The 19,163-nt window shown below is 42.9% G+C and overlaps 1 protein-coding gene across 3 annotated transcripts in view; it reads left to right on the forward strand.

Annotated features, from left to right (window-relative positions):
• ZNF609 (zinc finger protein 609) overlaps positions 1-19,163 on the forward strand; it is a 230,856-nt gene that overhangs the window by 150,708 nt on the left and 60,985 nt on the right. For all 3 annotated transcript variants that reach the window (XM_075532089.1, XM_075532092.1, XM_075532090.1), the window contains exon 3: positions 1,782-2,007. In XM_075532089.1, coding sequence (XP_075388204.1) covers positions 1,782-2,007 — 226 coding nt within the window. The remainder of the gene's footprint in view (positions 1-1,781; positions 2,008-19,163) is intronic.

Here is a 19,163-nt window from a genome sequence, read left to right on the forward strand (position 1 = left end):
CTCAGATTGTGGATGTGTGTGTGACTCCCGGGTTGTGTGGATCTGTTTAAGGATGCCATTTTACCCTCACTGCACGGTCTTTCCCAAGAGACCTCTCTGATCCTTGACTGTCGTTTTCTAGGTCTGTAGATTGGTAAAGGAGTCATGGTGAGAGCTAACCACAAAAACCAGCTCGATGGTGTAATACTTAGTTTTGAAGGAAACTAGCCAACATGTGCTCTGAGGATCTTTAGGTGTGCAAGACTATTCAGGATTTGGGTCTTACAGACTCAGAGTGAGTTCTTTTTCTTTAATCATTTTATTAGGGGCTTATACAACTCTTATCACAATCCATACATACATCAATTATGTCCAGCTCACTCGTACATATGTTGCCATCATCATTCTCAAAATACCCACTTTCAGAAACTTGAGCCCTTGGTATCAGCTCCTCATTTCCGCCCCTCCCTTCCTTCTTCCCCTTCCCTCCTGAACCCTTGATAATTTATAAATTATTTTGTCCTACAGAGTGAGTCATTTGTCAACATGAAAAACACCAGGTTTCCAAGAGTAAGATTCACTCCTTATGCTTCTTTTGCTACCCCTTGGTGTGCTGCAGTCTTCTTAGAGCCTAAGTAATTCCAGCCTTGTCAGAGGTCCTGGTTTGAGAGGTAGATTGCTAATACTTGTGTCTGACTGTTCATATTTATGTATCTGCAGCCTCCTGTGGATTTGTTTCTGGATAGTATAGGAATCTCCTGTTTCCTCCAGAAATCTTCTATTAAATTTATACTTCAAAAGGCCATTTTCATTAACCAAGTACTCTTAGAATCTCTGGGGGTGTTGGGAGCCTCCATCCAATCACTATTAACCCTTCTATAGCCTGCAAGTAGGTTTCCTTCTAGCTAAAGATGTGTTAGCGCTCCCACTCGTCTGGACATTTCCCTTCATAAATCCCCACCCGGCTCTAAAATGCATTTAAACCTACTTGAGATGCGCCTGATGGACATAGTTAAGTGTGTCATTACCAGCAGAGAGGTTGAGAGCCGGAACTCACTCAGTGGCACCTTGGAAGACAGACCGACTTTCTGAAAGAGCGTAGACTTGAAAACCTAATGGAGCAGTTCTATTCTGCACACATGGGTTCGCCGTGGGCCAGGGTCAACTCAACAGCACGTGATGCAACAGTTGTACTGTTTGTTGAGCGTCAGATTGGTGGCAAGAGGAGGGATGCCAGTAGAGCATGCTGTCTTTTTTCCTCTGTCAGTGTGCTTCGTTTCTGTTGAAATCTGGCCTGATTCCCTTGTGTGCAGAATGTTCAAATGAAAGGAGAAAAATTAGAGCTCTTACTGGTACTCTTGAATCCAGGCACAGTTTATGCAGAAAATCGTCAATAAAAACCAGAGCCGTTCCTAGTGCAAGGCGCACTCCTCTGTGTCTAGATTTGTAATGGTATCCTGACTTGAAAGGAAGGACTGAAATCTTCTATTTAGAGCTCTTTGCACTTTGGCAGGAGAGAATATTGGACAAAGTTAAATACAAAAAAGGTATTTTCCTTTAGACCAGGGGTTCTCAACTTTCCTAATGCCGCGACCCTTTAATACAGTTCCTCATGTTGTGACCCCCTAACCCTAAAATTATTTTTGTTGCTACTTCATAACTGTAATTTGCTACTGTTATGAATTGGGCGACCCCTGTGAAAGGGTCGTTCAACCCCCAAAGGGGTCTCGACCCACAGGCTGAGAACCACTGCTTTAGACGTTTCCCCTGCAACTCAGCTACTGCTCTCTCTTCTCCCACAGATGGAGTCCCCTGTCTCCACACCAGCAGTGCTGCCTCTGCACCTCTTGGTGCCGGTAGTCAGTAATGACATCTCATCCCCCTGTGAGCAGATCATGGTTCGTACCCGATCCGTTGGGGTCAACACATGTGATGTGGCTCTAGCTACAGAACCCGAATGCCTGGGCCCCTGTGAGCCTGGAACCAGCGTCAACCTCGAAGGCATTGTGTGGCAGGAAACAGAAGATGGTAAGTGTTTTATGTGCTGGTCCGTCCCTTCCCAGCCTCTTTCTGCAGGGGAGCCAACGAGGACTTATTGTTGTAGGTAATACCAGATATTTATTTGGCGTTTCATATGCTCCTGATGATACCTGCATAGATTACATCATAATTGCCCAGATGCTGGAGCTTGCCACTGCCGGTTTCTTGGATTCATTATCTCCCTTTCATAATTTGTTTCAACACTGTTGACCCTGTTGGATGTACCAGTTATTTCATAAGTGGTGGTCAGATAATTCAGACTATGTATATACTCTCCCAATCTCTGTTCTGTCCTATTGTTTGGGACATTTGGAATATAAATGATATTTGGGGTCAGACTTTTAAGAGAAAAATAAATAAAAGGAAAGCTGAGAGAGTAAAAGGAATGGGGAATAGCCCCTCTTAAATGGACTTCATGTTGGCTTATTGAATATGTTCCTCTTTTGTGTGTGTGCATATGTGTGTTTAATTTTCTTTTAATAAATCATTTTATTGGGGGCTCTTATAACAATCCATACATCAATTGTATCGAGCACATATGTTGCCATAATCGTTTCCAAAACATTTTCTTTCTACTTGAGCCCTTTTTCCCTCCCTCCCCCACCCTCCTACCCTCATGGTCCCTTCCCTCCTGGTATTGCTACTCTCATTATTGTTCCTGAGGGGTTGATCTGTCCCGGATTCCCTGTGCTTCCAGCTCTGATCTGTACCTGTGTACATGCTCTGGTCTAGCCGGATTTGTAAGGTAGAATTGGAGTCATGATAGTGGAAGGGAGGAAGCATTAAAGAACTAGAGGAAAGATGTATGTTTCATCTGTGCTACACTGAACCCTTACGGACTCGTCTCTTCCTTGTGACTCTTCTGTAAGGGGATGTCCAATTGTCTACAGATGGGCTTTGGGTTTCCACTCTGTGCTCCCCCTCATTCACCTTGATATGACTTTTTCGCTCTGGATCTTTCATGCCTGATATCTGATCCCATCGACACCTCAAGATCACACAGGCTGGTGTGATTCTTCCATGTGGACTTTGTTGCTTCTCAGCTAGATGGCCGCTTCTGTATCTTCAAGCTTTTAAGACCCCAGATGCTATCTCTTTTGATAGCCAGGCACCATCTTTGCTTATGCTTTCTTCAGCAAATTTGCTTATGCGGACGTTTTGTCTTCAGCGATCATGTTGGGAAGGTGAGCAAAGTTTTCTTGTGTTGAGGTGGTACTTGAGTAGTTGCCCAATGTCCATCTGCTGCCTTAATACTTAACATATAAATATATGTACATAGATCGATTTCCCTGTCCTTATATATATATAAATATATTTACATATGTAAATGCCTGTATTTAGACCTCTATAAATTCCCTTTGCCTCCTAGTTCTTAACTCTATTCCCTTTTACTTTGCTCTTGTCCCACATTTATGTTTGGCCTTCATTCGAGTTTTAGTAATTCTTCTCGATCACATTGCCCTTGATCAAGCCCTACCTGACATCCTATGCCCTCCTTGCCATTGATTGTAGACCACTTGTTCCCTTGTCCCTGAGTTTGTTAACACCCAATTCCTTTCCTCCACCTCCCCCTCTCCCATGTACCCCCAGAACCATTGGTCTTGTTGTTTTCTCGTCTGGATTGTTTATCTTGCCTACCTATTCTAGGTAGACAAGCAGAGACACTAAACAAGGCAGAGGAAAACAGAAAAACAAAAGAAAACACACAAAAAACAACAATAACAACAACAAAAATCAAAGACCAAAAAAGAAGCCTATAAATAGTTCCAGGTCTGTTTGTTAAACTTTAGGGGTGTTTTCTGGTTGAGTGTGGTGGGGTGCCATGCCCTGGCACCAAAGTCTATTTTTGGTATTCTCAGGGACTTCATTGCTTTGCTCCCCTTGCTGCTCTCTTGCACACCCTTAGTTTTTCACCCCGGTGTTATGGGGTCAGATCGAGCACAATTCCCACACTGTGCCTCCAGTGTTTTCCCTTGTAGCGTTATGGGTTAGTGAAGAGAAACATCTTGTCTCATAGTGGGGACAGCCCTATGGTCCACTCTGTGCATTGGCTGCTCTGAGCAGGAATGTCGTCCTTGGGGCTTGGTGGACCAGAATCTGTTCCACTCTCTTTCCTTCCCTCTTCCTTTGCTCCTGTGTGCTCTGATCAGACGCTCCCCATTCCCTGAGTCTTAGTTTCAGTGCTGTCCTCTGAAGTGAATTCTTCTGGGAGGAGGGAGAGGGTGTCCACATATTTGGGATTGGGGCCAGCCCTGCAGACCTCTCTATTGATTCCCTGCTTCATGCTGGTATGTTGCATTCATGTCTTGGAGCGAGCAGCGGGTTGAAGTTTGGTCCCACGCGCCCTCTCCTGTGTAGATGTAAACAACACCCTCCCCTTGAGTGGGTTAGTGTCCTTTCCCCAACTATCCATGTCTTTATCTCCCCTCCATTGTAGTTGACTGTCATATGTATTCCTGGATTGAGTCTGGCCCCTGCCATAGTACCTGGGACCTGACCCTGGGAATGTATGTATACAGTAGCTTTTTGCCTATGCCCCTTTTGTATTTTTAAGTTTGTCTCAGTGGGCTCATGTTGTACATGTCCTTTGTACTTGGCTTACTTCACTTAGCATAATTCCCTCCAGTTCTTCCCATGTGACGATGTGCTTCATAGCCTTCATCACTGCGTTTAGGGATGTGTGGTACTCCATTATATGTATGTACCACAGTTTTTAATCCATTCGTCCATTCATGGACATGGGGGTTGTTTCCAATTCCTTGCAATTGTGAACTGTGCCACGATGAACATTGGGGCACACATGTCTGGCCATGGTTTGTTTCTTGCCTCTTCTGGGTATATGCCCAGTAGGGGGATTGCTGGTTTGTATGGTAGCTCAATTTCCATCTGTTTTAGATATCGCTAAATCGATTTCCATAATGGCTGTACATACCTACATGTCCACCAGCAGTGGACAAGAGTTCCTATCTCCCCACAGCCCCTCTGACACGTGTAAGTTTATCATTTTATGAATTGGGCTATCTTTGAGGGTTAAGTGGTATCTCATAGTTGTCTTAATTTTCACTTCTCTTATGGCTAATGATCGGGAACATTTTCTCATATGTTTATTGGCCATTCGGATTTCTGCCCTTGTGAAACTTCCATTCAGGTCCTTTGCCCACCTCCTCAGTGGGCAGTTAGTTTTTTCGTTTTGGAAGCTAGCAGAGTACTGTAGATTTTAGTGATAAGGCCTTTGTATGATGTGCCATTGCTAAAGGTGTTTTCCCAGTCGGTGGGCTTTCTTATTACTCTCTTGGTGAATTCTTTTGATGTACACAGCTGTTTTATCTTCAGTATATCCCACTTGTCAATTTGTGCCTCCTCTGTGTTTGTGTCCTTCCCTGTTTCCAACAGCCTCTGTGCCAAAGTTCCCAGGTTTGTACCAATTCCCTCATTGATGGCCCCAATAGTTTGGGGTCTTACCTCAAGGTCTGTGATCCACCTTGAGTTTATTCTTGTGCATGCAATGAGGTAAGGGTTTTGCTTCATTTTTCTGCAGGTAGATACCCTTTTTTTTTTCCAGCACCACTTGTTGAAAAGGGCAACCGCTTCCCATTTGATATTTTTGGGCCCTTTTCAAAGACCAGTTGTCTGTATGCTGATGATTTTATTTCTGGGTTTTCAGCCCTTTTCCATTGGTCTGAGTATGTGTCATTATACCAATACCATGCGGTTCTGACAACTGCGGCTGCATAATAGGTGCTAAAGTCAGGTAAAGCAATCCGTCCCACTGAGTCCTTCTTCTTGAGTTCTCTGCTAATTCTGGGCTTCTTCCTTCTCCATATGAAATTGGTAATCAGTATTTCTAATTCTTTGAAGAAAGATGATGATATTTGTATTGAGAGAGCATTAAACTTATATAGTGCCTTGGACAGAACTGACATTTTTACTATATTGAGTCTTCCGATCCAGGAGCATGGCATATTCTTCCATTTGTGGAGGTCACTCTTAGTTTCTTATAAATTCTGTATTCTTGTAATTCCTTTTAAAAAAAAAAACATTTTATTAGGGGCTCATACAGCTCTTATCACAATCCATATATATACATACATCAGTTGTATAAAGCACATCCGTACATTCTTTGCCCTAATCATTTTCAAAGCATTTGCTCTCCACTTAAGCCCTTTGCATCAGGTCCTCTTTTTTTCCCCTCCCTCCCTGCTCCCCCTCCCTCATGAGCCCTTGATAATTTATAGATTATTATTTTGTCATATCTTGCCTTATCCGGACTCTCCCTTCACCCCCTTTTCTGTTGTTCATCCCCCAGGGAGGAGGTCACATGTAGATCCTTGTAATTGGTTCCCCCTTTCCAACCCACTCACCCTTTACTCTCCCAGTATAGGCCCTCACACCCCTGGTCCTGAAGGTATCATCCACCCTGGATTCCCTGTGCCTCCAGCTCCTATATGCACCAGTGTACAACCTCTGCTCTATCCAGTCTTGCAAGGTAGAATTCAGATCATGGTAGTTGGGGGGGAGGAAGCATCCAGGATCTGGGGGAGAGCTGTTTTTCATCGGTACTATATCGCACCCTGACTGACTCATCTCCTCCTAGACCCCTCTGTGAGTGGATCTCCAGTGGCCGACAAATGGGCTTTGGGTCTCCACTCTGCACTTCCCCCTTCATTCACTATCTTGTAATTTTTGTATTCTATATTTTTCCTCATACAAATCTTTTGTTTGTTTTTTTTTCAGTTAGGTGTATCTCTAGATATTTCAATTTGTGCTTGGCTATTTTGAAGGGTAGTACCTTTTTTATCCCCTCTTCTGTGGTCTTATCCAATGTTTATAACAGTCCTATAGACTTATGTTTGTTGATTTTGTATCCTGGCATTCTGCCACATTCCTGTATTGCTTCCAGTACTCCCCTTAAGGAGCTTTTGGGATTTTCCATATATAAAATCATGTTATCAGCAAATAACGATAGTTTCACCTCTTCCTTCCTCAGGTGAACACCGCTGATGTCTTTTCTTGCCTATGTTGTTAGCTAGGACCTCCAGTGCGATGTTAAGTAAGAGTGGGCACAAGGGGCATCCTTGTCTGGTCCCCTTTCTCAGTGGGACTGTTTTAGTCTTTTCTCCATTGACTACCACGTTGGCTGTTGGTTTTTCATATATAGCTTGTATTATCTTGAGGAATTTTCCTTCCATTCCTATCTTTATGAGTGTCTTAAACAGGAATTGGTCTTGAATGTTGTTGATATCCTGCCTGTCTTATATAGATAGACATGGGGGGAAAATGAAACTCTTATTTGTACCAGTGTACATGCTCTGGTCTAGCCAGATTTGTAAGGTAAAATTGAAGTCATGATAGTGGGAGTGGGAGGGAACATTAGACCAGGGCATGTAAGTTGGTACAAATAAGAGCTTGAAACACAGGGAATCCAGCACAGATAACCCCTCAGGTCCAATAATTAGAGTAGCGATACTAGGAAGGTAAGGCGAAGATGGGGGAGAAAGAGGTAATTGATCACAATGATCTATATATAACCCCCTCCCAGGGTGGTGGACAGAAGAAAAATGGGTGAAGGGAGACAGCAGTCAGTGTAAGGCATGAAAAAAATTATTTTAAATAAATGATCAAGGATTCATGAGGGAGTGGAGTGGGCAAAATGAATTGATAACAAGGGCTCAAGTAGAAAGAAAATGTTTTGAAAATGATGATGACAACATATATACAAATGTACTTGACACAATGGGTGGATTTACGGATTGTGTACGAGTCCCTAATAAAATGATTTAAGAAAAAAAATTAACCTATGAATTATTCCAGGTCTGTCTGATGACCCTTGTTACATTTTTCTGATCGGGTCTTATGCATTTCCAACCCCTGCCCCCCGTGCATGAAGTCTATTTTCAGAATTCTTCAGGGGAAATAGGCTCCTCTTGCTTTAGCACCTGGAGTTGCAGCCAACTCTTCCTTCCCACTGGATTCCTGCCTCATTGCCCAGCCACCCACTCTACATTATGCATCTGTCACTTGGTGCATATTTTATTGGCCTAGGTAACAGGGAAATGTTTACATGGTTTTGTTTCTAGGCATCTACTAAGTAATTCACTTGCTATAAGGTGCTGCTGCCCAAGGCTACCATCCAGACTGTATGTCATTTGCCCCTGAGATTGAAATCTCTTTAAAAATTATATACTGTAGAGGGAAAATGGAATAGGAATGCAAAGGAACTTAGGTATTTCAGATCCCTTGGTAACATCTGGTTGCAATCTGATTTCAGCAAATTCTTTTTCTAAAGAATCCAAGTCCTTGTCAAAGTATGTGTGGTGAGGGAGTGTGGGCCACTGAGTCCCATCAGGTCTCTGCATCAGTAACCAAGCTTGCAAAGCATACCCACTCTGAGGGGTTTACAGGCCCAGAGGAGCATAGCTAATTATCTCTGATTATCACAAGCTATCTTGACAGTCTGCCCGTGGAAAGGCAGACGTTTCACTCTGGTCGTTCTAATGAGATTCTGTTCCCCTGAATAGTTTCTGGTTTATCCGTATTTACCTAAAATCCCCCACTGAGCGTGCCCTGATACATCACAGGTTTAGAACTCTGTTCTTGGGTCCCTTACTATTAGGCTAGAGTGAAACATCAACTTCCAGAATCATATTGCTGGTGGGTTTTTGTTGTGTGTTTAAGGTCAAATACACAAAAACCTATCAGGTGGAAGGAAACTAGGCAGGGAGAGTAAAGTTGAGTCTGGGTGTGTGTGCACCATATGCAATATAGAAATCACAAAGAGGCCCTTCTGATTTAAAAATAAAAAGTTATTGGCCTATGGCCAAAGGACTGAACAGCCTGTTGGAATGACAAACATCGAGACCATAACTCGGTGCCACCAAGCAACCTTCAGGACCCTTTGCCTCACTCACTGTCGTGAAGCTAGAAGGCATCGGTTTCCTGCCTGTTCCTTGCATCTTTCTTTATGATGGTGTACATGTGAACCTGATTTCAAAAGCACGAGGCGAACCCTTTCATTTTCCTGAGGACTGAGTACCCTTGTCCTTAGGGTCCCTGTTCTCCTTCCCTGCCAGGGGCTGTTAGCACAGCTTTTTTTGTAGATCGTTTGCTCTGACAGCTCTCAGGTTGTCACTGGAAGCTCTCCAGTTATGCACTCTTCTGTACCCTGTACTTGATTTCACAGCACTTACCACAGTGTGTAATTGTGTGTGTAATTGTATTGCTATTCTATTCTTGTCTGTACCTCGTACTGTTTAGAAATTTATAAGACCAGGGATTCTGTTTTGTTCTGCAGCACATAGCACTGTGTTTGGCACACGTAACAGAAAAACAAAACAAAACCCCAAACTACCAAACCTGTCACTATCCGTTGATTCTGACTCGTGGTGAACGGTGTGTGTCTCAAGACTGGAATGGCCCCGTCGTCAGGGTTTTCTTGACTGATCGTTACAGAAGTAGACGTGCAGTCCTCTCGCAGTGCCACTGGGGGCAGTCTAGTGCTCCCTTCAAAGCCCCACAGGACACAGTAATATTTGTGCCCTCAGAAAACATTTATTTGAATGAAAGCATTGATGTCATTGTTATTTCTGGACCTATTTTTGTTTTGTTTCTTTAAAATATCATTTTATTGGGGGCTCTTACAGCTCTTATAACATTCAAGTGTACCAAGCACCCTTTTGCATATGTTGCCATCATTATTTTCGAAACATTTTCTTTCTACTTGAGCCCTGGGTATCAGCTCATTCCCCCCACCCCACCCCCGCCTTGGACCCTTGATAAATCATATATTATTTTCATATCTTACACTGTCCGCTATCTCCCTTCAACCATGTTTCTGTTATTTGTCGCCCGGGCCAGAGTGGTGGTGGTGGTGTGTGTGTTATACGTCTATCATTGTGATCGGTTTCCTTTTTCGCCCCTTTCTCCCCCAACCTTCCTTCTACCTTCATGGTATTGCTACTCCAATTACTGTTCCTGAAGGACTTTTCTGTCCTGGATTCCATATCTTGAGAACTCTTATCTATACATACTCTGGCCTAGACAGATTCGTAAGGTAGAAATGGGATCATGGTAATTGGGATGTGGTGCGGTGAGGAAGTTTAAAGAACTAAAGGAATGTTGTGTATTTTGTTGGTGCTATGCTACAGTGCTGACTTGTCCCTTCCTTGTGACCTTTCTGTGAGGGGATGTCCAATTGTCTACCGATCTGCCTTGGGTCTCCATTCCAACCCCTCTCGTTCACCTCGGTATAGTTGTCTGCTTCAGATCTTCTGATACCTGATCCCATTGACACTATGTAATCACACAGACTGGTGTGTTTCTTCCAAGTGGTTGGATCTATGTTAATATGTCTAACAAATGCCTTAAATATTGTTTGAAATTAGAAATCATATAAGAATAATTTCAAAAATTATGTGCTTGCTTTTATAGTCAGAACAATGTTGCTTTCACCAAGTTTGAAGTCATTTTCATCTATTGAAATCTGTAAATGTTTTAGACTTCTTGCTTCCTCTATCAGATTTTCTCCCACTAACTACCTTGTGTTTCGAGGCTTATTAGTACCTCTTTTTATTTTTTTTTTCTTTAATCCCCCGGGAAAGCAAACTGTTCTGCAGTGACCTGCTGTACCTTTCCTTTGCCTTCTGTCCACTCCACTGGGCAGAACTCTCAGGGGTAACTGTCTGAATTGGGATCAGAGTTGATTCACATTCCTTTTCACCTTCAATTAACAAAGATTTCCTGCAAAGATCATTCTCTACAGACCTACAAGATCTAGTGTACTGAGCGCTGTGCTTGCCTCTGAGGGGAATGGAAGACTCTGAGGTCCCTAAAGAACGTAAGGGACCTTGCTAGGAATAGGTGTGGTAGTTAAGGCCTCAATTCTCCCTCATCTCTCACTTTAATCCTTGCTTTGGAGGCATTTTGAAATTCTTGCAGATCCCATCTCTTACCTCTTTTGGCTCTTAATAATTAGCTAGCACTGCAAAGATCCTCCTTGGCTAGGCTCAACCTTGAAACTTCAGCTGTTAGGAAAACCCATGTGCCCCTTTGTGCCACCCAGTAGTTCCTTACAATATCATTGTTGTTATGTTTATTTGAGTCAATTTTAACTCATAACAACCTCATTTGACAGAATAGAACTCCCCCAAAGATTATCTTGCCTATCAGAAGGGTACTCCACCTCCCAAGAAAAACCACATACACAGAAAAAGGCTCCACTGGGCAGAGTTTTTGTAGTACACATTTTTCCTGCTTGGGCGAGCATCTAGCAACGCACTAAGAGTTAGTGTACCCAGTGGCATCACCTGGGAAAGTTCTCTCTGGTCACAGTGAATTTTTTTAGTGAAAGCAGTTTTGCTCGAACCTCTTTTTTTGTGATGGCCGATTTCAGGGAATAGAGTGCGGCTGTGAAATTTTGTTTCCTACTTGGGAAAAATTCTACAGAAACTGCTGTGATGTTGAACGGGGCTTACAAAGACAGTGTTATGGGAAAAACTCAAATGCATGAGTGGTTTTCTCCTTTCAAAAAAGATGAAATGTCAATTGATGACAAACCTCGTTCTGGATGTCTGTCAACTTCCAGAATGGATAAAAATGTCGACTATTAGTGCTTTTAGAGCTTGTTCCTCCAGGTCAGACTGTAAATCAAGCATTCTGTTTTAGAGATCTGGAAAGATTGCATAACTATATTACAAAAAAGGTCTGATTTGTGGCAGAGAGGGGACTGGTTTTGCCACCACGACAATTCTGCTCACACAGCCATCTCATTGTGCCAGTTTTGGACCAAAAAGAGCATGCCTTGCTTTAAAAAAAACAAAACATTTTATTGGGGGCTCATACAGCTTTATCACAATCCATACATCAATTGAATCAGGCATGTCTGTACATATGTTGCCCTCATTCTCTTCTAGACATTTACTTTCTATTGAGCCCTCGGCACCAGCTCTTCCCCCCTCCCCACCCTCATAATCCCCCGATAGAGTGTACATTGTTATTATTTTCATCTCACACCGACCACTGTCTCCCTTCTCCCCATGTTTTCTGTTGTTCTTCCCCCTGTAGAGGGGTGTATGGTGATGTGTCATTCATTGCAGTCGGTTCCCTCTTTCTCCTTTCCTCTTCCCCTCTGTCCTCTACCCTCCCAGCATCACAGTTCCCACTCCTGGATTCTGTGTGTCGTGAGCTCCCATCCCTTCCTATACCTGTGTACAGGTTCCAGGCTAGTCTGAACTGGGAAGCAGCACTGGGGTCATGGTAGTGGGGGGTGAGGAAGCCTCAGGGAACCAGAGGAGTATAGTGTGTCTCATCGATGCTTTACTGCACCCTGGTGACTCATCCCTCCCTGTGGCCCCTCTGTGGGGAGACTGTTCCACTGTCTACACATGGGCTTTGTATCTCTGCTCCAGCCCCCCTCATTCTCAACAATATGTTTTTGTTATGTGTCTGCTGAGAGCATGCCTCTCTTGCCCCGTGCACCTTATTCACCTGCCCTCACTCTATGCGACCTTTTGTTTTTGCAAATGCAAAGGGACATGAAAGGACAGCGATTTGATAGCATAGAAGAGGTGAAGAAAAAAATGAGGGAGCTGCTCTCAGTCATCCAAACAGATAAATTTGAAAAATGTGTCCAAGAATGTAATCACAGATTTGAAAAATGGATTAAGTGTAATGGAGAGTACTTTGAAAGTGATAAGGTTTTTAGTTTAGTTTTTTTTTAATTTAAATACATAGTTTTGAAAGGAAAGAGAAGTATTCTAGTTTTTTGGGAGTACCCTCTTATATGAGGAGGAGCCCTGATGGTATAATAGGCTATGAGTTGAACTCTTAACTGAAAGGTCAGCAGTTCACAACCATCAATGAAAGATGAGGCTCATTCACAGTCTTGAAAACTCAATGGGCAAATTCTACTCTGTCCTATATGGTCACTGTGATTCAAAATCTACTCTATGACAGTGAGTTTTTAAAAATCATTTTATTTGGGGCTCAAACAACTCATCACAATCCATACATACATCAATTGTGTAAAGCACATTTGTACACTCGTTGCCCTCATCATTCTCATCCTCTAGTTCCTAAATGCTTCCTCCCCCCCCCCACCCCACTATCATGATCCCAGTTCTACCGTATAAATCTGGCTAGCCCAGAGGATGTACACTGGAACAGAAAGGACCTGGAAACATAGGGAATCCAGGGCGATGATCGCTTCAGGACCAGTGGTGAGGGAGGTTTTTTAAGTATCATTATTGATGCATATCTCCACGCCTTTCTGTCTCAGTGCTGCTAGGTGGGTTCAAACTACCAGATTTTCAGCTAGCAGTCAAGCACAAATAGTGTGTGCACTCAGGAACCTAAATCCTATTTATGAGTGGTGTCTTTACAAAAAAAGGAGAGACACAGACACAGAGAACAAGGAAGCCATCCATTTAGAGACCAGTAGGGGGCGGCAACTTGTTCTGGATCAGGGGCCTGATTCCAGCTGATTGCACTTTGTTTTCAAATCAAAATAGAACCAAAAAAGAAGCAAAGAGCAGAAGCTGCAGAGCTTCTTGAGGCCAAGATGTGGATGCCATAATGTGTCACTTCTGCCACACTGCTAGTGGAAGGGAGTCACAAGGGCAGCCCATATTCCAGGAGTGGGGAAATAACTTCTACTGATTAGTAGGGAAAGCTCCAATGAATTTGTGTCCTTTAGAAAAAGCACACAATGAAGCTGACCTTATTTTATGTTAACAGTTCTGGGAGGTTTAACATTATGTGTACAGTAGCTAATCACTGATGTGATCAGAATGCAGAGCGGTGCTATTTGTGAGCTCGGTCATTTCCTTCATGTACACCAGTGGTTCCCAACCTTCCTCATGCCATGACCCTGTCATAGAGTTCCTCGTGTTGTGTTGACCCCCCAACCATAAAATTATTTTCGTTGCTACTTCATAACTGTAATTTCACTACTGCTATGAATCGGGTGACCCCTGTGAAAGGGTCATTCGAACCACTAATGTACGCCCTCCCACAACCCTAACTACTGTAACAGTTTATCTGTTTTATGTATTTATTTATTTTTATAGCTTTCTTGGGTTTTTTAAAATCATTTTTGGGAGGGTTCTTATAAGTCTTCCAACAATCCACCATTCAATTGTATTAAGCACACTTGTACATATACTGTCATCAACATTTCCAAACATTTTCTTTGTCTGTGAGCCATTGGTATCAGCTTCTCTTTTTCCTACCCTTCCACCCTCGTGAATTTTTGATCAATTATATATTATTGTTATTTCTCTGTTGTCTCTCTTCACCCACATTTCTGTTATTCATCCCTGTGTTAGTCCAGGTAGACTAGAGAAACAAATCCAGGGAGATTTGTGTGTATAAGGAAGAGCTTTATCTACAAGAACAATTGAATATTGAGAAAACATCCCAGAGAGTCCTCATCAAATCCATAAGTCCAATATTAGCCATATGTTCAATACCAGTCTATAAAGTTCTCTTCAGACTCACGAAACACATGCAGTGGCACTGAATGCAGGAAGATCACAGGCTAGTGGGTGGGAAGTCTTGTGGATCCAGTGGTGGTGTAAGCATCTCAGTGCTGGCAGGGGTCTCCATATTACTTCTTGTCAAGGATGTCTCACAGGGAGTGAGTCCTGCCTCCAAATGAGGTTATCAAACTGCAACCTGATTGGCAGGCTAAACTCCAGCTCTTTCCTCTTTAAGTCTCAAATTGACAACAGATTATGTAACTGCCATAACCTCCCTGGCGGGTGGGCTATATATCCAGCCTTGTGATAGGTTTCCCTTTATTCCTCCTCCCCCGCTTCCCCGACTAACCCCCTCCCTCATGATCTCGCTACTCCTACTGCTGTTGCTGAGGGTTTTATCTGTCCAGAATTCCATGTGTAGAGAGCTCTTATCTCCACCATTGTATGTATTCAGGTCTAGCTGGATTTGTAAGGTAGAACTGCGTCATGGTAGTGTTTGGGGGGTGGGGTGGGAGCCAGCCGTCAGGAAGTAGAGGAATTATGTGTTTTGTCGGTGCTGTGCTGCACCTTGGTTGAACTGTCCCTTCCTTGTAACCCTTCTGTGAAGAGATGTCCAATTGTCTACAGATGTGCTTTGGATCTCCACTCCAATCCCCTCATTCACATCGATAAATTGTTTGTTTTGCATCTTTTGATACCTGATACCTCATCCTGCCTACACCTCATGATCACACAGGCTGATGTTCTTCTTCCATGTGGGCTTATTTGCTTTCCTGCTAGATGGCTGCTTGTTTAACTTTAATCCTTTAAGAACCCAGATGCTATATCTATTGATAGCCAGCCACCATCCACTTTCTTCACTACATTTGCTTATTCACCCATTTTGTCTTCAGTGATAGTGTCAGGAAGGTAAGTATCAAAGAGTGTCAGGTTATTAGAACAGTGTTCTTGTGTTTAGGGAGGCCTTGAATAGGTCTGTCTGCTATCTTAATACTTAACATAAATATATGTGCATTGGCCCCTAGCCCTTTCTTATAAATTAGTATATTTATATATATCCATGCCTATAGCTATACCTCTATAAATAGCTTTTGCTACCTACTTCTTTCCTCTATTGCCTTTCATCTTTCTCCTGTCCCACTATCATGCTCACCCTCCACTTTGCTCTCAGTAATTCATCTTGGATACATTGCACTTGATCAAACCCCACCAGGCCTCCTTGCTACCATTTTTAGATCTCTTGTTTCCTTATCCCTGAATTTGTTGGCTCCCTGCTCCCTGCTCCCCTTCCCCGCCATGTCGCCCCCACCGGGGAGTCCCATTGTTTTCTCCTCAGAATTGTTAGTCCTGCCTATCTTACACAGATAGACGTAGGGTGAAAGAAAGAAAAACTGGGGGGGGGGGGGCGAGGGAATGATAGTTCCATGTCTATCTGCTGACCATTATGAATGATTTCCAGTTGGGTCTGATGAGGTGCCGAGCCCTGTCCTCTGAGTCAAAAGTCTATTTTCAGGATGACTTGGGGACTTTGCTCCCCTTGCTGCTCTGTTGCACTCCCTTTGTGTTTCACCCCACTGTGCATTGGGTGGACCAGGCACATTTTCCGCACAGTGTCTTCAGTACTGCTATGGGCCAGTGCGGGAACATTGTGCGTGTCTCGTGGTTGGGTAGCCATCCGGTCCTTTGTGTGCATTGGCTTCTCCGAGCAGGGATGTTATTCCAGGGGTTTGGTGGGCCATGATGAGGTCCACTCTCTCATTCCCTCTTTGTGTGCACCCATGTTGTATGGACAGATCCACCACTCCCTTCCAGCTATGTCTTCAGTGCTGTCTTCTATATTACATTCTTCTGGGGAGGCTTGCGGTTTTCTCGGTAGATAACCATGTTATCTATGAATAAACACTGCTTTAACGCTACTTCCAACCTTGGTTCTTGAGTGCTGCTAGAACAGAAATCGCACAAGTGGATGGATGCCTTCAACAAACAATTTTCTTTCAATTTAGGAATGTAGGAAGTCCAAATCCAGGTTTCCATTTCTAGGAAAAGGTTTTTTTCTTTTGGTCCCTACCTCCCCCCCCCACACACACACACACAGTTCTGGGGGAAAGCCCTCTTTTCAGCATTTGTGGGTCCACCACCGAGACCACGGCCCTTAGTCACCCATCAGGTCTAGAAATGAGTTTACCCGAGGCTCAGTTTTCAGCGGCCTCTAAGGGGAACAGTAACACTAGAGAGGTACATACACCTTAGAATCATCAGCCGTTTTAGATCAAAAGGGCAACATTTACCCAAGGACAACGCTCAAAAGAGTTAGGAAAGGAGTAATTGACATGGGAAAGTCAGGGTGGAAGTGGGATAAGTGGTGTTACATTGTGATTGCAGTCAAGGACATGAAACAAAATGTGTATGAATTATTGAATGGAAAACTGATTTGCTTTATAAACCTTTGTTCATTCCACAATAAAAGGGTTTTTTGGTTTTTGTTTTGTTTTTTAAGTATGGGCCCAGCATTCCATAGAGATCTACATGTGTCTTGATATCCATCTTTCTCTGGGTCTAGATGCTTCTTAGTACAGGGACCCCAGGCCTAAAGAATGTGTTTCCCTCTCACTTCTTCTTTCTTGGTGGCCATCATGTCCTCCACTTTCTGCTTGCTTGTTTAATCTATTTGTAATTTCTCAGAAGAGATAGACTCTATTCCTATAGATTGCACCCAGCCTCCTTAATACAACTGCCTCTAGACCAGTGGTTCTCAATCTTCCTAATGCCACAACCCTATAATAAAGTTCCTCATTTTGTGGTGACCTCCCCAACCATAAAATTTTCGTTGCTATTTCTTAACTGTAATTTTGCCACTGTTATGAATCGGACGACCCTTGTGAAATTACCCTAACACAGGATTATTACATTAGATCACAGACTGGAGGATATTTATATAGTGTTGAGAATCATGTGGCCCATCCAAGGTGACACATATTTTGAGGGGGCCAGAATTGAATCTATAAAACTTGATATTCAATCTGGGTTTCTGTAGATACTCAAATCCATGTTTTGTTGAGAGTTTTTATCTTGAATTTTATCTTTAATTACCTCAATGAAACAATTGTGCTGTCTTTAGATTGTTAATTAGACCATCTATTACATTGAGAAATTCATGTTTAATATTGAATGAACTTTTAATTCTTGGGATAAAACCCAATTTGTGGGTATCACTTTTTTTGTTTTCTGAGGATTTTTGCATCTATGCTTATAAGGAATATTGGCCTGGAATTTTCTTCCACTCTCTATTCAGTTTATGCGTTAGAGTAATGCTGATCTAATACAATGAGTTGAGAAATATAAAAATTATGTGAGAGAGGTAGGTGTCTGACCTCATCTAACTTCACAAGGCAGAAGGAGAATCAAACTCATCAACTTAAGGCCAAATCCTGGAGGCAGAGGTCAGACGTGCCTCCCCCTAGTATATTAATTCTAATATTAACTGTCCTTCCTACAGCACTCTGCTTCTCTGCTGGGTTCAGTAATTTTTTGCAAGGGCTTCTTAGTTGTTCTTTCAAGTTTTTGCAGTTACAATGAGCTCTGTTACCCATCGCTCACAACTGAATCATATAATCATATCAGCCACTTCCAAACCTTCTCTTAAGGAGATCCATCAGTAAGAAGGAAAATGCATGGTTCTACCCACTCATTTGGTGGATATTACAAAAGACTATGCCTAGAAGAGCCATATCAAGTAAATCACGGCACCACTACAAATGTTTCTAAATGTGACCGTGCGTGCTATCACTCGGGGGCGGGGATCCTTATAGACTCAGCTTGGCTCTTTTAAGTATTAGGTAAAATTCACCATTGAAAACATCTGTGTTAGTCTGGGCACTTTGAAGAAACAAATCCACAGCAACTCAATGTATAAGAGAGAGTTTTATATAAAAGTTAATTGCACATCAAGAAAACATCCCTACCCAGTGCTGCCCAAGGCCACAAATCCAACATTAACCCATATGTCTAACACTAATACACAAAGTCCTCCTCCATCTCACAAAACAGATGCAATGATGCCGACTGCAGGAGGAAAGTAGAGTCAGTTAATGTGTAAGCACCTCAGCACTGGCAGGGGGTCTCCACACAGGTGCTTCAGCACCAGGGCTGCATCAGGGTAGGACCATGTGTCTTCTCCTCAGGGTTGTCTTGCAGGAAGTGAGCCTTGCCAGCTGAAGCAGGGAACTGCTAAGGCAGCTGCTCCCTGGTGTGACCATCAGAAAGCAAGAGACCCGAGAACTAGAAAGGTGAGGCTCACCAAACCATTTATCCCTCTGCCCTTCAATTAACCCCACATGTGTTTATCGTCCAGGTTGGCACAGTAAACTAACTCACCATCTGATATGGATTTTTTTTCTCTTTTGAAGCATTTGACTATGAATTCAATTTCTTTCATAATTATAGAGCTAATCAGTTTCTCCTTTCCATATTTAATGAGTTTTGTTTTAAATGAGATGTTTCATTTCATGCAAGTTACCAAATTCACGCACAGATTGTTTGTAGTATTCTTTTATTATTATTTAACATATTTGAGATGTTAAGTAGTAATATTCCCTCTTGCAGGAGGCCCTGAGTGGTACAAGCGGTTAAGCATGTGGCTACTAACCAAAAAGTTAGCAGTTCAAACCCACC

This window comes from Tenrec ecaudatus, chromosome 14 (assembly GCF_050624435.1).
Source record: "Tenrec ecaudatus isolate mTenEca1 chromosome 14, mTenEca1.hap1, whole genome shotgun sequence".
NCBI lineage: Eukaryota > Metazoa > Chordata > Mammalia > Afrosoricida > Tenrecidae > Tenrec > Tenrec ecaudatus.